Source organism: Manis pentadactyla, chromosome 4 (genome assembly GCF_030020395.1).
Source record: "Manis pentadactyla isolate mManPen7 chromosome 4, mManPen7.hap1, whole genome shotgun sequence".
NCBI classification, from domain to species: Eukaryota; Metazoa; Chordata; class Mammalia; order Pholidota; family Manidae; genus Manis; species Manis pentadactyla.
Genome location: NC_080022.1, coordinates 144,496,049 through 144,521,159, shown reverse-complemented (window position 1 = coordinate 144,521,159; position 25,111 = coordinate 144,496,049). Strand labels below are relative to the sequence as shown.

Genomic DNA, 25,111 nt, shown 5'->3' with positions numbered 1-25,111 from the left:
TAACTTGTTTTAATATTTTGAGGAACTGCTAAACTTTTTTCCAAAGTGGCTGCACCATTTTACATTCTCACCAGCAATACACGTAGGTCTGATTCCTCCACATCCTTGCCAACACTTGTTATTTATCTTTTTTTATTATACCCGTTCAGTGAGTGCGAAGTGGTAGCTCACTCTGATTTTGACTATCACTGATCTTGTCCAGAATAGTTATTATTGTGGTATTTGCCACACTTTCTACTTCCATTATTTCTTCTACATGTATTAATTAGAATTGTACTGTAAGGGAAAACCATGCCTTTTCCTTCATTAATTTTCAGTTATTTATATACATCAATAAGGACTAACAGACATCTACTTTATTCTATGGGTCATGATCCACTGCCATTATTTTGTTGCTCAGCTGTCGGTCATCAGTTGTTATCCCAGGTCTGGCCACTGGGGGCACCTTCAACTTGGCTTGTGTCTTTTTAACACGTGCCCATTATTTTCTGAGCACTGTTTACTTCCGGGCTCCATAAGATGTTCCAGGCCATTTGTGTACTTCCCAGTTATCATCCTGTACTTTCCCTCTCCTAACCTGACATCAGTCATTTCTTCAAGGAGCCCTGGTTCCTTCAATTGGAGGGTGGTGCCTAGATACCAAGTTGGCACTAGGTATATAGCTCATTGCCACTAGCAGCCCCTTGGCGTGAAGTTCAGTCTCCAGTGACTCCCAAGTCGGCATTACCAGCCCTGACCTCGTTCCAGAAATCCACACTCCTATTCCCAGTTTGCTGTCTGTTGTTTCTGCATGGGTATCGGAGGTACCTACACAGAGCCCTCAACATCTGGGACTGCCCCTTCCCAGTTTTCCCATTTTGGCACAGTGCACCACCATCTCCATAGCTGCTCAAGGCAAAAATTGGGAAATTAGCTTCTGCTCACTACCACCCATGCAATCTGTCCCACAAATCCTGTCTACTTACAAAACATGTATCTGTCCACTTAACCTCCATCTCCACTACTACCACATAGGTGCAGGCCACCATCACTTCCCACCTGGACTAAACCCAAGTCTCCTAATTCTTGGTTTCCCACTTCCATTCTTTTTCTTGGAAAATCCATTCTCTTTACAGCAGCCATCATAGTCATGACTATGCTTAAATTCTTTCAGTGTCTTCTTGTCGCACTTAAATAAACCCAAACTCCTTGACCTGCCTTATAAAGGCTCCCTGAGCTGCTCCTTGCCTGCTTCCCTGACCTTACTGTTTCTAGACCTACTGTGTGTCTGCTTCAGAGCCTTTCACTAGCTATTGTCTGCTTGGAATGCTTTTCCCTTGATTTTTGCAAAAACTGCCTCATTCTTGTCATTCACATCTCATGTTAAATGTCACTTCCCCACAGAGGAAACTTTCCAGATCATCTAATCTAAAAAGGCTCACAAAAACATTACCCTGAATTCTTAGCTTCTCACCTCCTGTTTCTTTCACTTTTTTTGTTGCATGTGTATTCCTTGAGTGTCTTCCTGCTTGCTTATAATAGTTTCATTGTTGTACAACATAGTGATTCAACATTTTTATGTATTGCAAAATGATCACAGCAATAAGTCTAGTTAACATCTGTCAACATACATTGTTCTAATAACACTACAGAAACATTAAAAAACAGAGCAAAAGAAAACTCATCCCCATTCTTACCCCAGGATCACACAGTCGTTTTCATTTTTGCTTACTCATTTCCAGTGTTAGTCCATCGGCAGATATATTTTAGCAGAGCTGTAATCATAGTGTACATTCCATTTTGTATCCTGTTCGGGTTGGTTGTTCTGGAGGCCCCTTCCCACTCCGCAGTTTTCCACACTGTACGTGAGACATTTTCCACGTGGCAGCCTGGGGAGGGGTCACTCTTGGCAGCAAAGCCTCTTGTGTTAGTTATAGGTGGTTTCTTGGCCCAGCCACCTGAACTTACACCTAGAGAGGAAGACGGCGGTGGGCAAGTAAAAGATGCAAAAGCTCTTCACTAACTCCATGAAATATGAAGAGGGAGTGGAGTGCAGACATCTCAGAGAACTCCGCAACAGAGCAGCACTATTAGGAAGGGAGAATTCCTCTTCCCTCATATCCCCACAGGCCACTGTGAGAAGCTGTGCTGGTGCCTCCCCCAAAGAGTGGCAGTTGCCAGCCACACAACTCAGAGGTCTGTAAAACAAACCTCTGCTCATCCAAAGGTACCTAACCAGTGTTTTCAAATTTGCCTGGTAAGGATCACCTGGTGTGATTGTTAAAATTCCAGACTTCCTGGGCCCCTCTCAGTTGTAGGGCAAGTGCCTGAGACTGTAATATGGAGATCATTTGGGAAACCTTGTACTGAATGTTGAAAGGGGTGGGGCACATTGGGTTACAAAAAGAACACATCTCCTCAGGCAAGGGAAACCAAATAGAAAATAAACAAATAGGACTACATCAAGCTGAAAAGCTTCTGTAGAGCAAAGGACACCATTAGAACAAAAAGCCATCCTACAATATGGGAGAATATATTTGTAAATGACATATCCTACAAGGGGTTAACATCCAAAATATATAAAGAACTCCCACACCTCAACAACACCCAAAGAACAAATAACCCTATTAAAAAATGGGCAGAGGATCTGAACAGACACTTATCCAAAGAAGAAATTCAGATGGTCAACAGGCACATGAAAATCGCTAATTGTCAGGGAAATGCAAACTAAAGCCACGATCAGATATCACCTCACTCAAGTTAGGATGGCCAACTGACTAGGAGAGACAAGGAACCACAAATGCTGATGAGGATACGGAGAAAGGGGAACCCTCCTACACTGCTGGTGGGAATGTAAGCTAGTTCAACCACTGTGGAAAGCAATATGGAGGTTCCTCAAAAAACTAAAAATAGAAATACCATTTGACCAGGGAGAGGGAGCTCCACACCTAGGAATTTACCCTAAGAAAACAACTTCTCAGATTCAAAAGGACATATACACCCCTATGTTTATCGCAGCAATATTTACAATAGCCAAGATATGGAAAAGCAACCTATAGTGTCCATCAGTAGATGAATGGATAAAGAAGAGGTGGTACATGTACACAATGGAATACTACTCAGCCATAAGAAAGAAAGAAATCCTACCATTTGCAATAACATGGATGGAGCTAGAGGGTATTATGCTCAGTGAAATAAGGCAGAGAAAGACAAGTGCCAAATGATTTCCCTCATTTGTGGAGTATAACAATGAAGCAAAACTAAAGGAAAAAAACAGCAGCAGACTCACAGACTCCAAGAAGGAACTAGTGGTTACCAAAGGTGGGGGGGGGGAAGGGGGTTCAGGGGTATTATGATTGGCACACATGGTGTGGGGGGCATCGGGGAAGACAGTGTAACACAGAGAAGGCAAATAGTGACTCTGTGGGATCTTACTCCACTGATGGGCAGTGACTGCAATGGGGTGGGGGGACACGATAACGGGTGAATGTAGTAACCACATTGTTTTTTCATGTGAAACCTTCATAAGAGTGTATATCAGTAATACTTTAATAAAATAAATAAATGAATAATTTAAAAAAAAATGAATGTGGACTCAGGAGCCAGAACCCCTGAGTCTTTCATTAATCATCTTTTCAACACTGGGCGGTTACTCAACCTTTCTGACCTTGATGTCCTCCTCCATAAAATGGGGGTAGGAATGCTGGGAAGAGTAAATGACTTAAGGCATGTAAAGTGCTTAGAGCAGCCCCTGACACCTGGTGGGTGTTCAGTGGGTGGTGTCATTCTCATTTTACTGTTGGGTACCTGTGACCACAGTTCTCCCACTACCTGTCTCTATACACACTGCTGCAAAACCTTGGTAAGATTTGACAGATGTCATTGTCACGAGGCCTTCCCTTGGAAATGATTATGCTTATGCAGCCCTGCTCTGTGCTTTAGGTATATGAATGCCAAATAGTACATGGCATGTACTGCCAGTTGGATAGTCCTCATGTTCAGGAAAACCGCAGGCTCAGAATCACAATCACTTGGCAGGGGTACTTTATGAGGTCATCACCCAGACTCTTAGGCCATGCTTTTTGTTTATTTCACTTACTCATATACACATATATACATGTGTACATAATATGTATATTGTTTTCAGATTGTTTTCTAAATGAAAGCACAAAGTTTTAAAAATCCTGAACAGAAACATTTTGAAACACTGCTCTGACCCAGCAGAAGTGGGACTGTAGCAGTTTCATTGTTTCATTTCTATGTTGCAAATTTTTAAACTTTCTTCCCTCTCTCCCTTCCTTATCTTTCCTTCAAAATCTTACCTCTAGTACTAGTTTCCACTTGATTTACATGTCCTATTCTCATTAGGCCCTGAAGACCCCTCCTGATTCTGGTAAAGCTCTGTCAACATGACTTCACCTTGACCTTGGTTTTGAATTGCTGGAAACTCTGTAATTTATCACACAAGCTTCTTACTGTTTGGTGGCATTTCTTTAGGCAGTAAGTGACCCACTTATTCTAACAACCAGTCTACTCTGTCATTAAAGTCTTTCTATAGATTCGGACTCATTTATAATTGATAACCATTTTGGTTATGCTATTGCCATAATTTTGCTCCTTTGCTTACATTCTTACATTTGCATACGCGGAGGCTAGGCAGTCTTATCAATGATAATAAAAACAACTGCAGGAGCAAGTTGAGGTTAATGTTTATGGGAAACTTACTTTGTGCTAAACACTCAACTAAGCATTTTACCTATATTATCTCATGTAGTCTTTGTCACTGTCATAAGAGGTGGGTGCTGTCACCATGCCTGTTGCACAGATAAGGGAAGTCCATGAGCTTTGGGAACTGTTGTGGGGCCACAGCAGTGTGCTCACCAAGGCCAGGTGGACTCTGGAGTCTTGCTCTTAACTCCTCACTACACAGCCTCCTGGAGTCCACGAAGAGCTGGGACCTCACAGGGGACATTTGTCAAAAACCTGCCTCCCTCGTTCATTACAGTAGGCGACCCCATTGTGTCTCACTGGTTTGGGCACATACAATTGGTGGCACATGTCTCTCCCTTCTCCGCCTGAGGAAGCTCCCCCTTTGTTGTCAGAGCTCACTGTCGCTGACTCCATGTATGCTGCACTCCTGGACTTCCATCCACCTTTTTGTGGAGGGAGTGAGGCCTGAGAGTAAGAACCAGCACCCACTTGCCACCCCCATTGCGATTCCACAAACACACACTTTTCTCTGATAGGTCATCTTTGTTTATTGAGATATGCTTCAAATGCCATAAAAGTCACCATTTTAAAGTATACATTTCAGTGGTTTTTAGTATATTTACAAGGTTGTGCAACATCACTACTACATGATTCACGCACACTTTCATCACCCTGTAAGGAAGTCCCTTTTCCAGTAGCTATGGGTTTTCTTATTCTGGACATTTAGTATAAATGGAATCATGCAATATGTGACCTTTTGTGACCAACTTCTTTCATTTAGTGTGTTTTCAAGGTTCATCCATGTGATGGCATATGTCATGGCCAATAATGTTCCATTGTATAGATAATACCACAATTTATCTATTCACCTGTTAATAGGCATTTTTTCTCTCGTTCTTTGGCTATTATGAATAATGTGGCTATGAACATTCAGGTACAGGCTTTTGTGTGGACATGTTTTCAATTCTCTTGGGTACACACATACATACACGAGTCACATGGTAACTCTGTGTTTAACTTTTTGAGGAACTACCAAACTGTTTTCCACAGGGGCTGCACCATTTTACATTTCCACCAGCCATGTGTAAGCATTCCAGTTTCTCCACATCTTTGTCAACACTTGCTAGTCTTTTTTTTTTTTAATTACAGTCATCCTACTCAGTGTAAAGTAGTATCTCCCTATGGTTTTCTATTTCACTACTATCTAATGACATTGAGCATCTTTTCATGTACTAATTGGCCATTTGTATATCTTTGGAGAAATGTCTCCAAATCCTTTGCCCATTTTTAGACTGGGTTATTTGCCTTTTTTAGTTACTGAGTTGTAAGAGCTCTATGTATCCTGGATACTAGACCCTTATCAGGTACATGCTACGGTTTGCAAATATTTTTCCTATTAGAATAGGAAATGGATTTGTCTGTTCACTTTCTTGATAGTAGCCCTTTGAAGCACAAAAGATTTTATTTTAATGAAGTCCACCTTGTCTATTTTTTATTGGTTGCTTAGGCATTAGATGTCATATCTAAGAAACCATTGTCTGAGCCAAAGACATGAGGATTTGCACCTGTTCCCAAGAGTTTTAGCTTTAGCTCTTTCCTGTAGGTCTTTGACACATTTTGAATTAACTTTTCTTATATGGTGTGAGGTTGGGGCTCAACTTCATTGTTTTGCGTGGGACTATTCACTTATTCCGGCACCATTTGTTGAAAAGACTAATTTTTCCCCATTGAAATGTCTTGGTGCCCATATTGAAAATCAGTTGCCCATAAACATAGGGATTGGTAATCTAATTCTTGACTACCATGTCTGGAAATATTGTTCCCAATTATGATGGTGTATGTAGGAGCAGAGCTCAGCCAGAAGATAATCAGGGAAAAACATGAGTCTTGAAACCTTCATTTCTATAGGCCCACATTAAGAGGAGTTTGATGTGTCTTATGGACCAAGACTAAGCCATCAGGCTCCAGACAGCTTTATTGCCACCCGAACCTGCATTTGTCTGTGACGTACTTCACTGGGTTCATAAGCAGGGGTGAGAGAGCAAATAGGCTCACTTCAGAAGCAGAACTTGGATTCTCAGAAGGCTCAGGAGAGGGAGGAGCAGCCACTAGCCAGTATACATACAAGAAGGGCCAGAAGTATGTTTTCAGCCATGTGTGTATGTACCACCGGCCTTCTCTGGCCAGGAGGTACCACTGAGGGGCCGGAAGAAACAGTCGCATCAGGAGGAGTGAGGAGGTACACACCCCGTAAATGCTTGTATACACACTCATACACCTTGTAAACCGTGCCACAGGGCTCTTCTCTTCCCAGGAACCCAGAAAATCATTTTTCAAAAAGTATATACCTCTGAAGTGAATTATCTGTGGGCAGTAGGAACCTTTGAGGTACGGAAAAAGATGTGTTAGGCTGTAGTGGGTCTGTGGGTTTGGAAGGTGACACACGCTCCTTGAACAGAGTCTAGCCTGGCTGCTCTGTGCCCTCTTCTCAGTTCAACCTTGGCCTGTGCTCTCAGTCCCTTTTAAAATACCACCTCTGTGCAAATCCCACTTGAGTTCAGCTCATGATGGACTCTTTCCCCCATACCATTGCAATAGTATAACACTGATTGAAATTTGTCCTTACAGCATAAAATAGTCTCTGATTTGTTTGTTTTTGACAAGGGAAGGTGTCTGTTATTAGCCTTTTACTTATTTTACGTTATTATCTTTCAGGATAACTCCTGAAAAAAGTTTATTTTTCACAAACTCAAAGTGTTTCTCCAGTCACCTCGGGGATAAGTGCATGTCACCAGCATCCAGCACCTCATCTCTTTTCCAGCTAGAATGACACCTTTCAGGTTTCTGACTTTTACCAAGACTGGAACACCCATTAAGCCTCCAAAGAAAAAGGATGCTATGATCCCTGCGAGTACAGGCGGGGTTTCTCACCGTGTCTGCAATATGGAGGATGCTGAGTGGCACTGGTTGGCTCTTGACACCAATCTCTACCGCCTTCTCTGCAGGTGCTGGAAGCCCGGGAACATTTCACAGATTCCCTTGACAGCAGGGTTCCACCAATAAAATTTACTTGTGTGAAATCCGAAGGGTAGAAAGGAGGTGGAAGCCATTCTTTCCTCCTCTGTGGCGGCAGATGTACAGGCTGCATGTTGGCCTCCAAAGGACCCTGTGAGAGGGGCCAGAAGTGGGCAATACTCTGTGGGTCAGAGGTCAGGAGGTTGTAAAGAACTGGTACTTGATGAACCAGGGGAGAGAGAGCCCCAGAAGAAACTTCCTTGACTTAATAATCTACACTCCTCGAGGATGATATGTTTCCCAGTTTCCAGGAACTGATGATATTGGTGAAATGAGGGAGGGACACGTCATTTGTCCTTCTTTGCCCGCATTACCTCTGCAGAAGGAGTGGCTGCAGCGAGGGATTCTGGCCGCAGCCCTGCTGTTCATGCCTATGGCACCTGTTATTTGCACGTAAGTATTTAAGAATTTATACTTTAATTCCTTACCAGACGGCCAGGATTGGTTATGAGCTTACACATTTCAAGGAGAGAGAATTATACATTTTATTGTAGGTGGACCGGGGCAGGCTGGGGCTTCCTCTGTGCCGGTATCTTGCGCTTCGCTCCCTTCCCTTTGTCACCCGACCCTGAAGTCACATTCCTCTCTATTACGACTTCCCTGAGCTCCCTGGGACAAGAAGAATAATGCCAAATCTTTTACTCTTAAAAGGAATAGTAAAACTTTTTGTTATTACCTCATTTTAGGTAAGAATTTTAAATTATCCCTAATCTTTTACCTTCCATCCCTCTCAAGTAGCTTCTGCGTCAGGTTTTTCTCATGTGAGGGACTGACGGTTCTGTACATATTCCTGAGCCAAAGCCGCCTTCTCCAGGAAAAGGCCTTCTAAAAAAAATAGAAAGGAGGCATTAATTCCATTCATCCCCTGCTTTCTCCAGCACAGTACTTGATCCTCCTCAAATTTACCTGATTCTTACGCTCTTCTGAGGGTTTATCAGGAAGTGGAAAGAAGCCCCTTAGAGGAAAACACACACACAGATAATAATTAGTGATTCATGCTATTTTTCATGTCTCTCACAATGTGTATCTCTGACTTATTAGGACCAAATGGGTACCTCAGTCCATCACCACAAGCAAAATCACTACAGACCTGGGATCCTGAAAATCATTCCATGCATGCTGAGCTTCAGAACTTCTCCGTATCTGTCCCTTATAGCCCCACAGTGTCCCTGGGGAGACCTTTGTATGTGGCTTGGCATGGAGTGTAGGCAGGATTTCAGCCCCACTCACCTTCTTGGCCACTGGCCAAGTGCCCTTGTGCAGTAAGCGAACTGCTCAAGCACACCGGGCAGAAGCGTTTCACTCTCTCCAGAGGCATTTTACACCAGTATCCTTTGGACTCAGTCCCACATGTGTCACTTGCTGGTGGGTGGGGGAGAAGGTGCTTCCGTTTCCCTACTGCTTTCTCCTACAGGTTGAATCACACCAACTTATTGCTGAGTCCAACTAGCTCACTAACTTTCACGTGTCAGACTCTCACTGACAAGTGAATGGGTTGTGAAATCAGCTTAAAGGTCATGGCCAGCAGTGAAACACAAAATATTCTTTTGAGTACAAATGGAATAGAAGAAAATCAGAGTGCATAATAAGTTTGTTTTAGAAACTACTTATGCCTGTATGGTACGTGTAGTGGGTCATGTCATAAAATGGAGCTCACAGCCCAAGCACAATGACCAGTGGAGAAGTCCCCAGTGGGAAGGAACCGTCTTCTTCCTGCAATTCACTCTCAGAATGACCATGGGGCAAGATCATTTCCTTTTCTCCTTCTCCATTTCTTTATTGTAAGAAGTAGAGATAAACTCCTGACCAAGGTTTCTCCCAGTTAAAATTCTGTGAGGTTTGGTTAAAGGCAACAGACACTGGGGACCCTAAAGCCAGTAGGATGCAAAGGGATGATTGACAGGAAGGGCTCATATATTCGACCTTCCATCAGCTTTGAAGGAGACTAGCATCCAGGACCACGTGGCCTTCTCTGCCCTTTCCCCAGAGCCTCTGAGCAGTCCTCTGGCCAGGCCTCATGTCCACCCCCAGCAGGAAGAGGTACAACCAAAACCTTTCCCCCTCCAGTCGCTTTCCTTCCAGGCCTCGTGACAGCAGATGCGTCTGTGCCAGTCGCATTCTAACTCAGCTTTGGCTGGGGAGCTGCTTCTGAGAGGCAGTAGGGTAAGTACTCTTCCTGCCTTTGATGGTTTCCTCACCGTGAAATGACGTGATTGAAACAGATGAGTTCTAAGCTTTCCTCTAGTTCTAAAATTCTACTTTGACACAGCCAGATCAATATTTACCCTGAGCCTCCTTCTTCATCCAGCGCTGCTCTTCTACGGGAGCACATCTGTTTTGAAAGAAAACATGATATGATTATCTATCATGATGACCACTATTTCCAAATCTTTATTCATCTTTTTATTTTAAATCTCATCTACCAGTGGGATGATAACGGTTTTGGGGACAGGAATTCTGTTCTATTTAACTGTCCTTGGACTCCTCCACAGTACCTAACTTGAGATCGTGCAGGTAGCTTGCAATATATTTCACTGATTGTTTTAGATAACATTCAACAGATAATCCCTAATAAAAACTCTTGGAACTAGGAACAGAAATTATCCACAAGGATCCTAAACAGCATCACTGTTTTAAATTCAAGAACAAGAGTGGAAAAAAGAAAAGAACAAGAGTAGGGTGCTTATTATTACTGCGACTTTCATTATTGTTGAGGAGGTCCTAATCAATGTGATAGGAAAAGTGAAGTATTGTAAAGGAAGAGACAAACATATTTGCATTTGAAGCGATGAATTACCTAAAAAGCCCAAGAGGATCAACTAAAATTTTATTGGAAATAATATGAGAATTCACTAAGATACAAAATCAAGAGATCAATATACAAACCTCAAAAGCATTCCTATATACCATGGATAACTAATTTTAAAATGGAAGAAAACCCCATTTACATCAGCAAAAATGCATAAAGTACCTCAGGGTAAACTTAACAAAAAACGTCTAAGACCTATGTGATGAAAACATTAAAACTCTTCTGGAGGACTTTAAGAAGACATGAATACATGACCCGAGATACCACATTCCTAAATTGTTGTAAAGATATAAGTTCTCCTCAAATTTACCTACTAATATAAAGCAATCTTATTCAAATCCCATGATAATTTTTAAATTAAAATCTAGCCAGCTAGTATTTTTCTGGAAAATATTAGAAAATATGAAGGAAAAGCTATGAAATGTATGAAGAAGATCAAAGGGCAGGAGCTCACTCTATCAGATGTCAAAATAAGTTATTAAGCACCTGGAATTAAATAGTGTGTTACTAGTACAAGAAAAGTAACTGGATCAACAGAACAGAGTCCAGATACAGACAGTATTTTTGATCAGTGAAGAAGAAATGAAGCATTCAATACAGGATTTTAAAACAATTGGATCTTCATGTGGGAGAAAAAGTTAGATTCTCTGCCTCAACCTCACTGAACAGCAAATAAAACAAATTCTAGATGGAGTAAAAAATGCAACAACACATGTTAACCAGAAGAAAATATCAGACACTGTTTTTATACCGTCAGGTGGCAGAGGCCTTCCTGCAAACCTGCGCCCACCGGGCCCTGCGGAGGGACTGGCGGCGGGGCCGGCACGCCTCCTGCTCTTGCCATTGTCCTTCTCTCCCCTGGATCATTTGTCTTTTCCCCTTGATTTAGAAAACTTTTACATTAAATATACTAATCCTTTCAGTGGCTTTCACTGAACTTCAATGTTTCAAATATTTCTCAGGGTTTTTATCTTCAAGGAGGAAAAACAACAGTGGGTGAAGGAGCACAGACGTTGCAGTTCAGCACCACTGGGTTCTACCTTTGTTTGGAGCCTTAAGTTGATCTCCTTTGTGAAAGAGACACGGTGATACCATCCTCCCAGGAGTGTGGGAATTAAATCAGAAAATGTATGGCAGACGTAGTCTGAAGTTTGGCATAAATCAGTACTGTTTACGAATGGTGTCGCAGGCAAGGTGATCAAATCTATCAAAGACATCTGCTTGTCATCTCAGGCTTAGAAGGCTCTTTCCCACCACAAGATATAAAAATATTGCTATGGCTTCTATTTTTTTTCTAATACTTTCATGGATTCTTCTTTTCTTTTTGTTGAAATATGTTTATTTAAGGTGATAAATAGAGATCTGCTGTTATTTCTCCCTCCTCCCCATATAGTTAGGGAGCTGTTCTATTACCATTTATTTAAATTCTTCCACCGATGAGAATATTAAAAGGTGACATTTCAAAAGTCCTAGGAACACACGGGTCGGTCTATTGCTGGACTCCGTAGGCTACTTCAGATCATTGTTAGGTGGCATTGTTCCTTACTGTGGAACTGACATTGCCTCCTCTTTCCCCCTTGAACACCATTATTGTCTACCACAGGAAAAACATTGCATGGTCTCTGTCCTCAAAAAGCTTATCATCTAAGTGAGGAGAAGAAACAATGAAACCATATATATACTGACATATATATAAATGCAAGGTTAAACTACATGGACATTAAAAGCACTATGGAAGCTTATATGAATTCCAAAACAGCAAAAGGACTTCTGCCAACTGGGGTACAGCGGTCACTGCCTGGGCAATGGCCAATGACTCCCTTCCCAGAGGCCTTGGCAAGCTGACCCCATGCTGGTTACCAGTCTCCTAGGCTCAGAGACTCTCCAAGAGAGAACTCACTCAGTGCAATCTCAACTGATTAGTATCACAGGATTGATAAAGAGTCAGAATGCCAGAGTATGACTTGACAGTGAGAAATATATCTGTTCCACACACAGACTAGCTGTGTCTACACAACCAGAGAGAGGCCTCTGTGGCACACTAAAGCAACCTGACCAAGCGACCTGCAGATACAAGTTTCTCCTTAGCAGTTCATCCATCCAGTCAGATTTTACTCAAGACAGATAGGCCAGGAAGCCATTTGGTCCTTAAATATCTCTACTCTGAAGTTTTGACCTCAAGGCTGTGGTCTTGTTTGCTTTCTATTGCCCTAGACTGAATGATTATATTATTGTACCAAAGGGAGAAGTGCACTTTCAAATATTTAGTTCACTTAAATGTTTCCATGTTTATGAAAAAATATTTCAACATTTGTGTTCTGATCAGTAAAGAAAATAAATTGTTATAACCCTATAAAAATAACTATCTCTGCTCTGCTCCACCATGTGTTGACCTTGGTGTTTCTCTCTTGAGGAGCTGCCGTTTAAAAAATTGCTTATCGTATTAACATTGCAGGGGAGAGGAATGCCTCACCATGGCCTCTAAGAAATGTTAACAAGTCTCACAGAAGGACTAGGACCAGGAGGACTGGAGTATTTAGGCAAGGGTTCATGAAGAAACATGAACTTGAGTTGGCTTTCAGAGACCCAAGGGACTTCTACAAGGCGAAACAAGGGAATTTTAAATGGGCAAAGGAACAGACAAAAGTAGGAACGGGCATGTGACTGGGCTTCCTGGGGAGCTGCTCTGGCTGAAAAGTGGGCTGCCGCGACAGTAGAAAAGGTACATATAGGAAATGAGGTTGGGTTCGTCAGGTAGAGTCAGGATTACCGGCTAATTAAATCACTCTGTTGTTGTCAGCCCTGCCTGTTGGGAAAAGTAACAAACCATTCCGTTATTGCACAAAAGGCAGGCAGGCAAGCCAGCTCCAGAAGGACCGTCAATACCAAGTGCTTTAGAAACCCTGACACGGGCTTTTGGCTGCAGTGATCTGACTGAACCTATTTCCACAATGCCTTACGTGATGGGGAAGAAAGTTGCTAAGTAAATCTAGTGAATCAACAAGATCACACTTTTATCTTTTAGCCGTGTCCTTTCTTCCAGGGTGACTGATCGCTCATGAGGGTGGAGATTACACATCCCTCATAATTCCAGTCAACAAGGAAAGAAATCAGTGGTAGAAAGGGAATGACTGATGTCAAATCGACTTAGTTTTGAGTTGAAGATATTTTACCGTCATGTCAACTCTGGCCTTCTTAAACCTCTCAAAACAGTCTAATGGCTCATTATCTGGTGTCAGTTCCACAGAGATCGCCGGCGAGGGGGGTTCCTTTAAAAGTATCTGGCATATACTTTGCAGGAAGAGAATAAAGCATATGTCGGTCCTGGTTACTAAAAAGGAATATCAAGTAGTAAGAGGTGAGAGAGAGGCTTTGATTTTCAGTTTGTGGACTCTGAATCTAAAGACAGACTATCCTCTGGAAGCCTGAATTAATTGTCCTTACCTTAGTGAGACAGAAAGCTATAATCAACACCAGCACTGCTCCTGTCACTGACAATGCCAAGATGACTTCGATTCGATACCCATGCACCAGAACTTTCGGGACCTGAATAAATAATGGAAAAAGACTTTTCAAAAACAAAGAGGTGGAAAGGATAAAAGCTCTTATAACATCTCATTATTTCATTCAAGCAGTGTAAATGTTTTTCAAGAACATACCAAATCTAATGCTAATGATAAATCAGCATTTTCTTGGTTTCCCTTGGGTGTTAGGTCCCCTCCTCGCCTACCCCAGCAGTTGTGGCATCATTCTCTACATGAGCACAGTGGGAGATCCCTGTCTTCCCCAAAGGCCCAGGCCAGGACAAGACACCGACTAGGGGCCGTGGTCTTCCTGCCGGGGTGCTTCAATGCCATGTCCCAAACTGACCAACAGGCTGGGGGCCATGTTTTGGGAGTTATCCTCACCTCATGGATCTCCTGCTCTTCCTGTTCACTCTGGGCTTCTGGACTCTCGTGGATGTAGTTTTCTGTTTCCCTCTGGTCTGTATCCCAGTCTGCCCTGGGCTCCGTTGCTTCTTGCTGCTCGCTGAGAAGCTTCATCAGGAGGCCGGTTTGGAAGATGAGCTTGGCACAGGCTGGTTTCAGGTGGGTCTCCGAGCAGCCCGTTTTCAAAGTCCAGCAAACACGAGAAATGAGCCTTCTCACATCGCTGTCGGTGATGAGGGACCGCAGCTGCTCGTTTAGCTGAGCTTCGGGGTGGTCACCTGGAGATGAGCTCCCTGGGAAAGGGAAGGCTGTGGATGTGGAGGGTAAGTCAGCGCCCACATTGTCGTGTTCCTGTTGTGCTTCTGCGGTCAGTTTGAGAGTTGGATCCAAAAGAGAAAATAAATCTGGAAAATGATTTTTCTGAAAAGTCAGTTCTGACGATGAAAAAGCCTCTTGTGAAGGGGAGTTTATAAGGCTCATTGCAGTGAGTGGAGGCTTGTTCACAACCATCGGGCTATTCTGTGAACCTTTACTGCTGAACTGTCTACTCATTTTGGCCTTGAGGATTTTGTGGCCCGCCTGCCGCAAAGATTCAGGAAAGAGGTACTTTTCTCTTAAGTGTGAGGTTGGTTCAGAAGCCTTCATATTTCTCATTCTAGCACTTGCAGCTTCTAAAACAAAAATACTGTCAGCTAGGTCTTTTGATTTTGGTTTAATCTCAGGTAGAGATTTTGGAGTATCGGAAGCAGGAGGCCTGCCCATCAAGTACTGGACAGAAGGGACGGCTGCCTCCTGTTCCCCTCGGAATGAAGACTCTGGGTTGAAGGAGCTTCCTGCGGTCTCCCTGGGGGGCTGCTCCACATGAGGCTGCTCCGGCGCCCTTGGGGATGGGGTCGTGATGCCTTTTTCCTCGGCCGTGCTCTCCGCAAGGAGCTGGGCCCTCTGCTTCCCGTCGATGCCAGCCTTCCTCATTTGTCTGCGTCGCCTCTCCCGAATGCCCTTTGGGCCCTTGATGACCACCTTCAAAGGCCCCGGCCTCCTCCCTACTCTCTGAATCTCTGGTGGGCTGTTTTCTTGTAATAGGGCAGTTTCCAATGTTTTGGTGGAGATTTGGGAGTGAAATCTGGGACTCAGAAGTTTGGAACATAGAGGCATGGCATCTATGATATCTTCCAGAACAGAGATTATTTTCTGTTTATTTTTGTCAGCTGAAATGCTGGATCCAGGTGGAAGAGAAGTGTTCTCTGCGTTGTTTCGCAAATGCCCCACAGGCTCATCTACTCCTTGTAAGTTTGAAAGAAGTTTGTAAGTTTTAATGAATTGTAATAATGCTGATTCTGCACCTTCCATCTGTCCAGAGAAATAAGATGATATGTAGCTAAGTGCACTTTCCTTGCTAAAGTCTTCTTGCTCACTTTTGAAGGCTGACAAACTGATGGCATTTTTGTCTGCGGCGGCCTTCTCTGGCTCGATAGTCAGCTCAGGGCTGCTACTCTTCTTCCGGGATTGTAAAGCCTTCATGAACGACCCTTCTGGGTCCCCTATAGATGTTCCGTCATCTGTCAGAAAGAAGAGATTGCTGTTCATCTTACTACGCTGATGGACAGTGACTGCAATGGGGTTGGGGGTGGGCAGAGGGAACTTGATAGTATGGGTGAATGTCAGAACCACAATGTTGATCATGTGAAACCTTCATAAGATTGTATATCAATGATACCTCAATTTTAAAAAAAGGAGAGACTGCTTTTGATAATGAAAGACTGATGAGACAGCTTTTTGTCAGTCCACAGCCATATATCTCACTCAAACAGATCAGGAATCACAAACATTTGAGGTTCGATTTGGAGAAAAATAAATACAAACTTAAACCTATGGTCGGCAACAACAAAACGAGAGGAATATGTCTTTTGAAAGAGCCGTTTCCTGCTAGGAACACTCCATAGTGCAAAATACAGTACTACGTGCAGGATTATTCCATTGGTCCCCAACGGCCAATTGTCCCGTGCTCAAGAAAAGCCAACGCTGGAAGACAAATACTCGCCCTCAGCTAGATTCTCTGCAGATCTAACAGTGACTCCTCACATTCACATACCCCATCCTGTAACGCTTCAGATGGAAGGGGAGTGTGCAGCTTTCTCTCTCCACCTCTGCAGTGTGTTCCTGTTCTTGCTACCATCACAGATGAGCACCCCACCACCCACTGCAAACAAGTTCTCTTCTACATATGCCCTTCTCCACCTATGCACCTATTCCTTTGCTTGGTCCCTGCTTCCATATATCCCAGCCCCCATAAGAGAAGGCTCTATACAGGGGGAAAAAACAAAAACTAAAAAACACCATGTCTACCCTGGCTCTTTGCTTAAATTTGAGCAGGGATCTGGGGTGTGGGTTAAGAGAGCTGTCAGGTTGTTATATCAATGTGGAACATTCAATTAATCAATGGAACAATACTTGAGGTCCTAAAATGCAAAAGGGAAAAAACAAAATTTTTTCAGATGCCTGCTTTGCTTTCATTTAATTTCATTTCTAGTATTTCCAGCTTTACTTGGGGAACCATCCAAAGCTTCTGACTACGTGAAGGCCAAGGGCACCTGCACAAGTTCACTGGCCAGCTGGGTTTATTTTCCAGAATTACAAGTATTTTTGGTGGTGGTGGTGAGGGTCAGAGGAGGAGGTAAGGGTCGTGAGGAAGGAGGAGCATGGGCCTGCAGAGAGCCCCAAACCGAGGCTAGCAGACCTGAGCACTAGGCTACAATATATAACACTTGGATCTCATTTTTCCTCACCTATAGAAGTAGAATGAAAATGCCTGTTTTGCCCACCTTTAGTGGGAGAAGGGAATGATATAACTGGCAAAAAAATTTTTTATTTTAAATAAGCAACATTGTATTTATAGAAGAAGCAAAGTATTATTTGTGATGTGCCCCAGATCATTTTATGATGTGCCCCAGAGACCTGTATTCAAGCTATCTGAGCATGAAAGCATATTTTGGAAGTCATCTCATTACTGCCAAGAAAACCTACTACATAGAAAAATACTTAAAAGCACCTGAGTGTTTTTGGGGATAGAAAGGCTTCAGTTCAGAGCAAATTTAGAGTTGGACAGTCTAAGAACAGAAGAGCCTTCCCATCCATTAAGTGGGCTGAGAGCAGCTTCTGGTTATAGAACCAGAAACTCTCAGGTTCCAAAGAAAACTTTCATAAAATAGCACTACTTGTACTCCTCTATAAAAATTGCAAAAACAAAATAAACAAAAATATATCTATACTTGTCCTACAAGACAAAGGGCACGTGAGACCTAATGCATATAAAATCAGATTGTGAACTGTAATACTTGTGTGAGTAAGTTCTCATTCAGGGGTTAAGCACCAGGCAGAGAGCACAGTACACAGGATGTGGCCACTAATGTTCATTCTTTCCCCTTCCATTCCTTTCTCTTGTTCCTTTAAGTATGTGGATCACTGTCACTGTTAGCTTAATAAGTTAACTGAGAATCTGACTTTTAGCAAAGGAGTAGTTCTTAGAAATGTAGGGAGTTGAACTCTTAATGAATTGATAAAAATAATGCAATTAACACCATTAGTTTAAAAATTAATAGTTAAAACATTAATAAAAACATCATAGGGTAATGGTAACTCACCACAATATGCGATGTTTGTCAGACATTCACTGTCACAATGCAGCTTGACTGTATTATAGAAAACCTCAATATTACTTTTAAATTGGCAGAGGCAGCAGGTCATATGGATTGGTAAAATCCTATAAATTGAAACACGGAGAATTAAATCAGTGGGAAAGGAGTTACTTGACTAGGTAGAAGAGGCAGGCCCAGGCCACCCACAGGGCTGTGCAAAAGGAGTTCTTGGAACATATGGCCTGTGAAGTTGGGTAGGGATGAGCTGGCCAACCGCTGTTCTTGAATACTGTAAGCAACAGGAGGACAGAGATGCCTAACAGTAGGGTAAGAATGGAAGTGGGTATCGTAGGCCTAGAATGAAGGTGATAGGGATTAGAACTGGGTGACACTGATCTGTTAGAAATAAATGATATAATTGAGACAACTGAGGAAATCTGAATATCAACTCTTCATTAGATAACATTATGCATAGGAATTTCTTCAGTGTGCTATTAGTATTTTAAGTATATAGGGAAATTATTTGGATACCCAGAGAGGAAGGCATGTAGCTGACAAGAGACAGACTGACTGGCAGACGCTGTGGGACATTGATGAAGACGAGGCTAGAGCAGTGGCCAGTAGATCTGACGGTGAGGGGAAGACAGTCATTTCTCAGCTGACCTGACAAAAATGGCGAGAGCAGACTGCTAAATGCAGGGCCCTTTCCCGTACTAATCTTGTGCAAGGCCATCAGTTAGCATAATACCAAATTTCTGTTAGCTTTCCATATTGGAGGGGTATGGCACAATTTACAGTGCAGTAAGTTTTGTAATAAATTGTCAGAAAGCCCTACAGAAACATTTTTTAAACTGCAAAGATAAAAAATGAAATTTGACCCTTACCTCACATTATATGTGAAAAGGAACTAATAAAAATGGATCATAGATAGACCTAAATTAATTAACCAACAAGTATTCAACTGATTGAAAGAAAAAAAAAGAGAAAAAATTCTTTGCGACTTTGGACTGGCAATGGGTTCCCAGACAAAGATTTCTTAGGTAAGACACAAAAAAGGCACAAACCTGTAAGAAAAACCAGAGCTAATCAAAATTCAAAGATTAAAGACGTCTGGTCTTCAGAGATACTTTTAATAGACTGAAGACAAGCTATAACCTGAGAGAGGATATTTGCTAAACACATATCTGAGAGAAAGGACTTTTTCCAGCATATATAAAGCACTCTTAAAACTCAACAGTAAGATAAATATCCAATTAAAAAATAGATTTGAACAGACATGACATTAAAGAAGATGTCTGCACATGTATAGACAACATCATCAGAGATTAGAGATCTATTAGAGAAATGCAAATTAAAACCACAATGAGACACAACCACACACCTCCAAGAAAGGCTAACATTTGTAAAACACTGACTATAAGGATCAGGTGAAGATGTGGAGCAACAGCCAACTCTCATGGACTGCTTTCTGGAATGTAAAATGGTGCAGCTACTTTAGAAAACAGCTTAGCAGTTTCTTCAGAAGTTAAATACATACCCAGCACAAAGACCTGCATGTGAACGTTTATCATAGCTTTTTATAGCCAAAACTAGAAACAACTCAAATGTTCGTTAATTGATGACTGTTATGGAACTCTACTCAGCAGTAAAAAGGAGGGACAGCTGTGACAATACGGATGACTCTCAAAAAGATTATGCTAAGTCAAAAGAGCCAAACACAAAAGGTTACATGCGATATGAGTTCACTGATAAGACCTTCTGGAAAAGGCAAACACTGCAGGGATGAAAATCAGACTGGTGGTGGCCAGGGGCTGGTGGTGGGAGGAGGGGTTTGCCTGCAAACGGCCATGAGGGGCCTTTTTGGAGACAACACGAGTTCTGCATTTCAAATGGTGGTGGTTACATAATTATACATTTGTTAAAATTCATCAAACTGTACACTTAGAAAGCCAATTTTGTTACATGAAAATCATACTTCAATAAGCCTGACTCAATAAAATAATGAAACTTTAAAAAATCAACTAAGAGAAAATAAATATAAGAAAAATCAACTTACAGTTTTTCTAACTTGGGGCTCATCATGACGATGCTCTCAACTGTTTTAAGTGTCACTTGGGTTTTTCCCATGTCTCTGAAGGAAAAAGCACAAATGTTTATGATACGAACCCAAAGACAAAAGCCCTATACTTAAAAAAATACTTAATGACACATTATTACTTCAGTTTTGGCTTCTCTGTGTAGCCAGCTCGAGTTTACCTGCCACACATGATAATTCCAGAGAGAAATTACTGAAGAAATTTAAATTTATTTGCATCATCAAATTAACGACCTTGGCCCTGAACACTACGATCTTTTTTGTCATCACCCTGCTTCTCATTCTCACCTGTACCTACCACTCTAGATTATTATTATCTTTTTAAATACACCTTATTCCTCTTTGCTTTCTCGGACAAATTATATTTCTACATGCATCTACACATTCCATATCTATGTGCGTTCTTCAGCACCACTCTCTTTGACTGATAGCTTGTCTTGCACATGTACATTCTTTCTTAATCTTTTCTTTGCCCAAAACTCTTATTTCAATAACCCAGGTAAAGTTAAAATTCTTTTTTAGCCAAAATGCAAAATACTTAATCTTCGATTAAAGTAAAAGAGCAGAAATCATCTCATAAACCATGAGATTGTTGCAATACTTACAAATATTTTAATGCTCTCAATTTGAAAAAATAAGAATCTTCAACCGTTGTCAGAGGATTATGACTGAGGTTTCTGAAAAAATGCAATGGAATTAAAATTATCTGCATTTCACGAAACTTGCACATTCATTTTCTTTTTTTTGGTATAGGACTTAAAGGTTAGAAGAAAAAATTCGTTATCTGTCTTTACCTATAAATCACACTTAGAATCTGTAAAGCACTCTTACTTTGGGAACTACCTACATAGGTCTCTAGATGATAAAGGGGAGAAGAGAAAGAGGAAAAACACAGAAAAAAGTGGAAAGCAAAAACTTTTCAGATTGAGAATCCCACAAAGTGACTATGCTGGGAGGAAATCCCCTTGCTCTGTAGGAAATGGTATTCCTAGGTCCTCCGTAATTCAAGGTGCTTTTCTTTCAGTTCTGGAAATTAAAACAGTTCCACAGTTTAAACCACGCATTGACAGCAGGACCAGTTCCTTGCTTTTGGATCCAAAGAGAAAGGGGTAAACCTGAGAGGAGATGGTAAAACCCCTGCTCCCGTCACAGCTTTGTCTACACTGCACGCAATCACCTGTTGTTCACTTGTCAGTCTCCTGGATTGTCAGCTCCTTGAGGGCAGGGACCACACTTTACTGTCAGTGTCACTCCTGTGCCTGACATGGTGCCTGATGTTTACGAGGTATTTAATAAAAGTTTTTTGAATAAATAAATAACATTTTGCTTACACATCAATAAAATGAACAAATTCATTTCTGATGCAAACTTTTATTCCAAAATGCTGAGATTTTCTTCTCAAGTCTTTAAAACAAACAACAGACCAAAGGGAAAAAAAAAACAGGAAGGAAAAATCTTCTTGAAAATTAACTTCTACTCAAGAATCATTAGTACATTTTGCAGAATATTATCACAACTAATACCTATTGGGCTGTCAGGCATCTGTGATCAGCTTTTCACATTTAATCCTCACAATAACCTTGTGATAGATATTATTATTATTATTACCCCATTTTACAAGTGAGGAAACTGAGGTAAAGAGAGGTTATATAACTTGTCCTAAATCATCAAGCTAGTACTAAGAAGCAGAACTGAAGTCTGAACTCAGTTCTGGTTCCAAAGCCTGGGTTTAACTTGTATGGAAGAAAGGGATTTAAGACAGCTTTTACTTTAACCTCAATTTTGAGAGCACTAAATACAGAAATAGCTTTTCAAACTTGATCTACCCATCTGGGAAACCTCTATGAGAATTACATTTTCTCTTCTTATTCCTTTTCCCTAATCATCTCCCATGCTTAAATATCCAATTAGCCTGTGGTCATTGAGACTTTAGAGACTTAAAACCATGTTGCAGGAGAATCAGTGAAAATGATGGAGTAAGGACATCTGAAAATTTATCCTATAAAAGCAACAACAACAACAAAAAGCTAGCAGAAATGGCCAAACCAGCTTTTTCCGAACTCTGGATATTTAATCAGTGGGCTTACAGCAATGTGGGGAGCATTTATTCAAGAAAAACATTAATTTCTCTACAAACAGTGAGACCTGTGTTGCTTTAACTTCTCCTAGACCTTTGCTCTCTGTCCGGGGGTAGCTTTGAGAAACAGCCCGAGGTCCTTCAGAGCCTCCTTCCCAAAGACTTGTCTCCGTGTTACTGTCTGTGGTTCCCTGGAGGACCTTACCTGAAAGGCTTGCCTTTGACCTGACTGGGAGCTGCCTAGTGCTAAAAGCCTCTCCTCAGGGGGGCATTTTTTAAAACAATTACAGGTAAATGGTTTAATGTGGTAGGTGTGTGAGGCAGTGGACAAAAAATAGTCCAACCAGAAAGCTTAAAAGGACAAGCTGAAGGAGGAGATGTTCACAGAGACTTTGAAAGGCTCCAACACATTCCTGGGAAACTGGAGGCTCATGAGACATATTCCTGAGAATCTAGAAGAAAACCATCAGCACTAATCAATGAGGTCAGCAGGGATGTGGAAGACAAAATGAGTAAGCAAAAATTAGCTGTATTTCTGTACACTAGCAGTGAACAATCCAAAAATGAAATTGAGAAAACAATTCCAAGTCTAACAGCATCACAAAGAATAAGTCTTAGGGAAAAATTTAGCCAAAGAAATACAAGATTCATTCACTGAAAACTATGAAACCCAGTGATTTGCCTGTGTCACAGAGCACTCAAGCAAAAGGGAGGAAAAGCCCCATTCCTTATTGGATAGTCAGGAAAGAAAGTATATGGAATGAGGCTACAGCAATGTATTTTCTTTATGACTATTTTGCACACAACAGCTTAACACAAACATCTTTTTCCATTCCTCAAAGGTTCCTACTGCTCACAGATAATTCACATCAGAGGTGAACACAGTTTGAAAGGTATTTTTCTGGGTGATTGGGAGAGAAGATCCCTGTGGCAAGTTTTCAGAACTCCTTTCATTTAAAAGAAGCTGATGGCTGAGGAAGCACCGACACCATTTGCTCCCTGGAGAACTTTGTGCTAAACCTAGTTCTTTCAGCGCTGTGTTCCCAGAGCAGGAAACAGGTTCAGAAGTGGAACTGTGAGGCCCACCCACCATGGACAGCGTCACGTTCGTGGATCCCCGTGACAATGCTGGCGTGGGTGTTACATGCTGGAGTGCGGTTGTTGCCTGTGCGAAAGATCAGGAAAGCGGAGCCTGCCATGTATGACTCAGACAAGTCTCCTGGCCCCTCTCTCTGTACCTTCGTTTCCTCATCGCAAAAAAATGGATCTTAACACAATTTTTCAGAGCTCATACTGAGCTTACCCGCTGCTAACCAGTAACTGTATCATGTTTTTACACATCGTTTTTTTTACACCTATTCATCTTCTAGTTCACTTACAATGTGTGTAAGAACTGCATTCCATGCCAGGCCTGAAATGTTCCAAAGCTCAGTTCTGTAATGAGATTGCAACCAAGATTTCTACAGAAAAAAAAAGATACAAGAAAAAGAAGAAAAAAATTATTTCAGAACATTTATCCCTTGGCAGGGATTCTAATCTGTATATGATGAAGCATAACCTCAATACTTCCTCGTACACTAAAGAAATCTCACTATGGAAGATATTTGTTTTATTTTTAACATTTGTATGAAAAAAAAGATTGTCTATCAAGTATACTTGTTTTATAAAAAAGAGAAAGATGGATTAGTAATTGACATCGAGGTTTTTTCCTGGTATCAGTGGTATTATGACAGAAAATATGAATAAAATACATAAAGTATATGTGTATAAAGATTTATACTTCCATGTTTACACATGTATTGCTAGATACAAAGGAATAAGTACTCAGAACACACTCGTCTAAGTGATCCTTAATTCTCTAGAAAAGGGTTCCATGACTGCACTGTAGACATTCTGGGCTGGATAATCCTTGCTGTGGGCGCTGTTCTGGGCACTACAGGCTGTTGAGCAGCATCTCCGGCCTCTGCCCCCCAGAAGCCAGCAGCATACCTACAGTTCTAACAACCAAAATGTGTCCAGACATGGCCTAGTGTCGCCTGGGCACAAAATTACCCTACTTGAGGACCGCTGCTCTAGAATGAGTCACTCTGATCCATATGATAATTCTTACACCAGGGTTTCCTAGACACAAAAAGGATGTGGCCACATAATTTTAGTAGCTCTCCATTTTAAATATTTCAATATTTCAAAATGAATAACAAAGAGGTTTACAATTAAGTTTATAAAAATTCCAAACACAATTAAATTGTATTTGTAACTCACATAAACTGCAGAAAAGGTAGTGATTCGAATGTACGTCTTTCAATAGATAGTATTTTATTGCAGGATAAATCTCTAGGAAAAGGAAAAAGGAAAAGGAAAAATATTGTCTCAGCTATCAGATATCTAATTAGCAGAGATAACTAGTAGAGGTCAGAATAATCACATTGAATAAGTAGCTCTTATCTAAACTCTACACCTTAGAAATTATTATGTGAACCTTCCAGAGCCCCTATCCCTGCCCTCACCTAAGTCTCACTTTCATTATCTTCATAAATAAAATATACAACCATAGATCTTGAGAGATTGTTGAGATAATCCTTCCTGAGAGCAGAAGGACTGATTAGATCAAGTTTTGTGGTCCCATCAAGTTCCATAGTAGGAGCTCAAAAGTTTTTATCTCCATATATAATTTCCAATATTGAAAGGAATATTCTCACATTTACAAACCTTTCTGGTTTTATTCTGTCTAGGCCATTTCAACACCAGAAAAAATAAAAGATGTCTTTCACATAATTTGAAAGGAAGTTACTCCTCTAATTA

General features: G+C 41.4%; 1 protein-coding gene across 2 annotated transcripts; it reads right to left on the bottom strand.

Annotated features, from left to right (window-relative positions):
- Positions 1 to 1,085: 1,085 nt before the first annotated feature.
- Positions 1,086 to 24,031, bottom strand: LOC130683469 (leucine-rich repeat-containing protein 37A3-like). 2 transcript variants are annotated; one of them, XR_008997230.1, is made up of 11 exons: positions 23,689 to 24,031; positions 20,838 to 20,909; positions 20,194 to 20,268; positions 18,144 to 18,262; positions 14,482 to 16,061; positions 14,018 to 14,119; positions 10,050 to 10,096; positions 8,671 to 8,719; positions 8,483 to 8,589; positions 7,621 to 8,373; positions 1,086 to 1,949 (listed from the first exon to the last, which is right to left on the bottom strand). XR_008997230.1 is itself a non-coding variant. In XM_057501116.1 (10 exons), exons 1-10 carry the CDS (start codon positions 23,706 to 23,708, stop codon positions 8,250 to 8,252), a joined length of 2,295 nt encoding a protein of 764 aa, XP_057357099.1. In that variant the 5' UTR covers positions 23,709 to 24,031; the 3' UTR covers positions 5,405 to 8,249. The 2 variants fall into 2 exon arrangements, 1 of the variants encoding a protein (XP_057357099.1); XM_057501116.1 differs by lacking the exon at positions 1,086 to 1,949 and having other exon boundaries at positions 5,405 to 8,373.
- Positions 24,032 to 25,111: the final 1,080 nt, after the last annotated feature.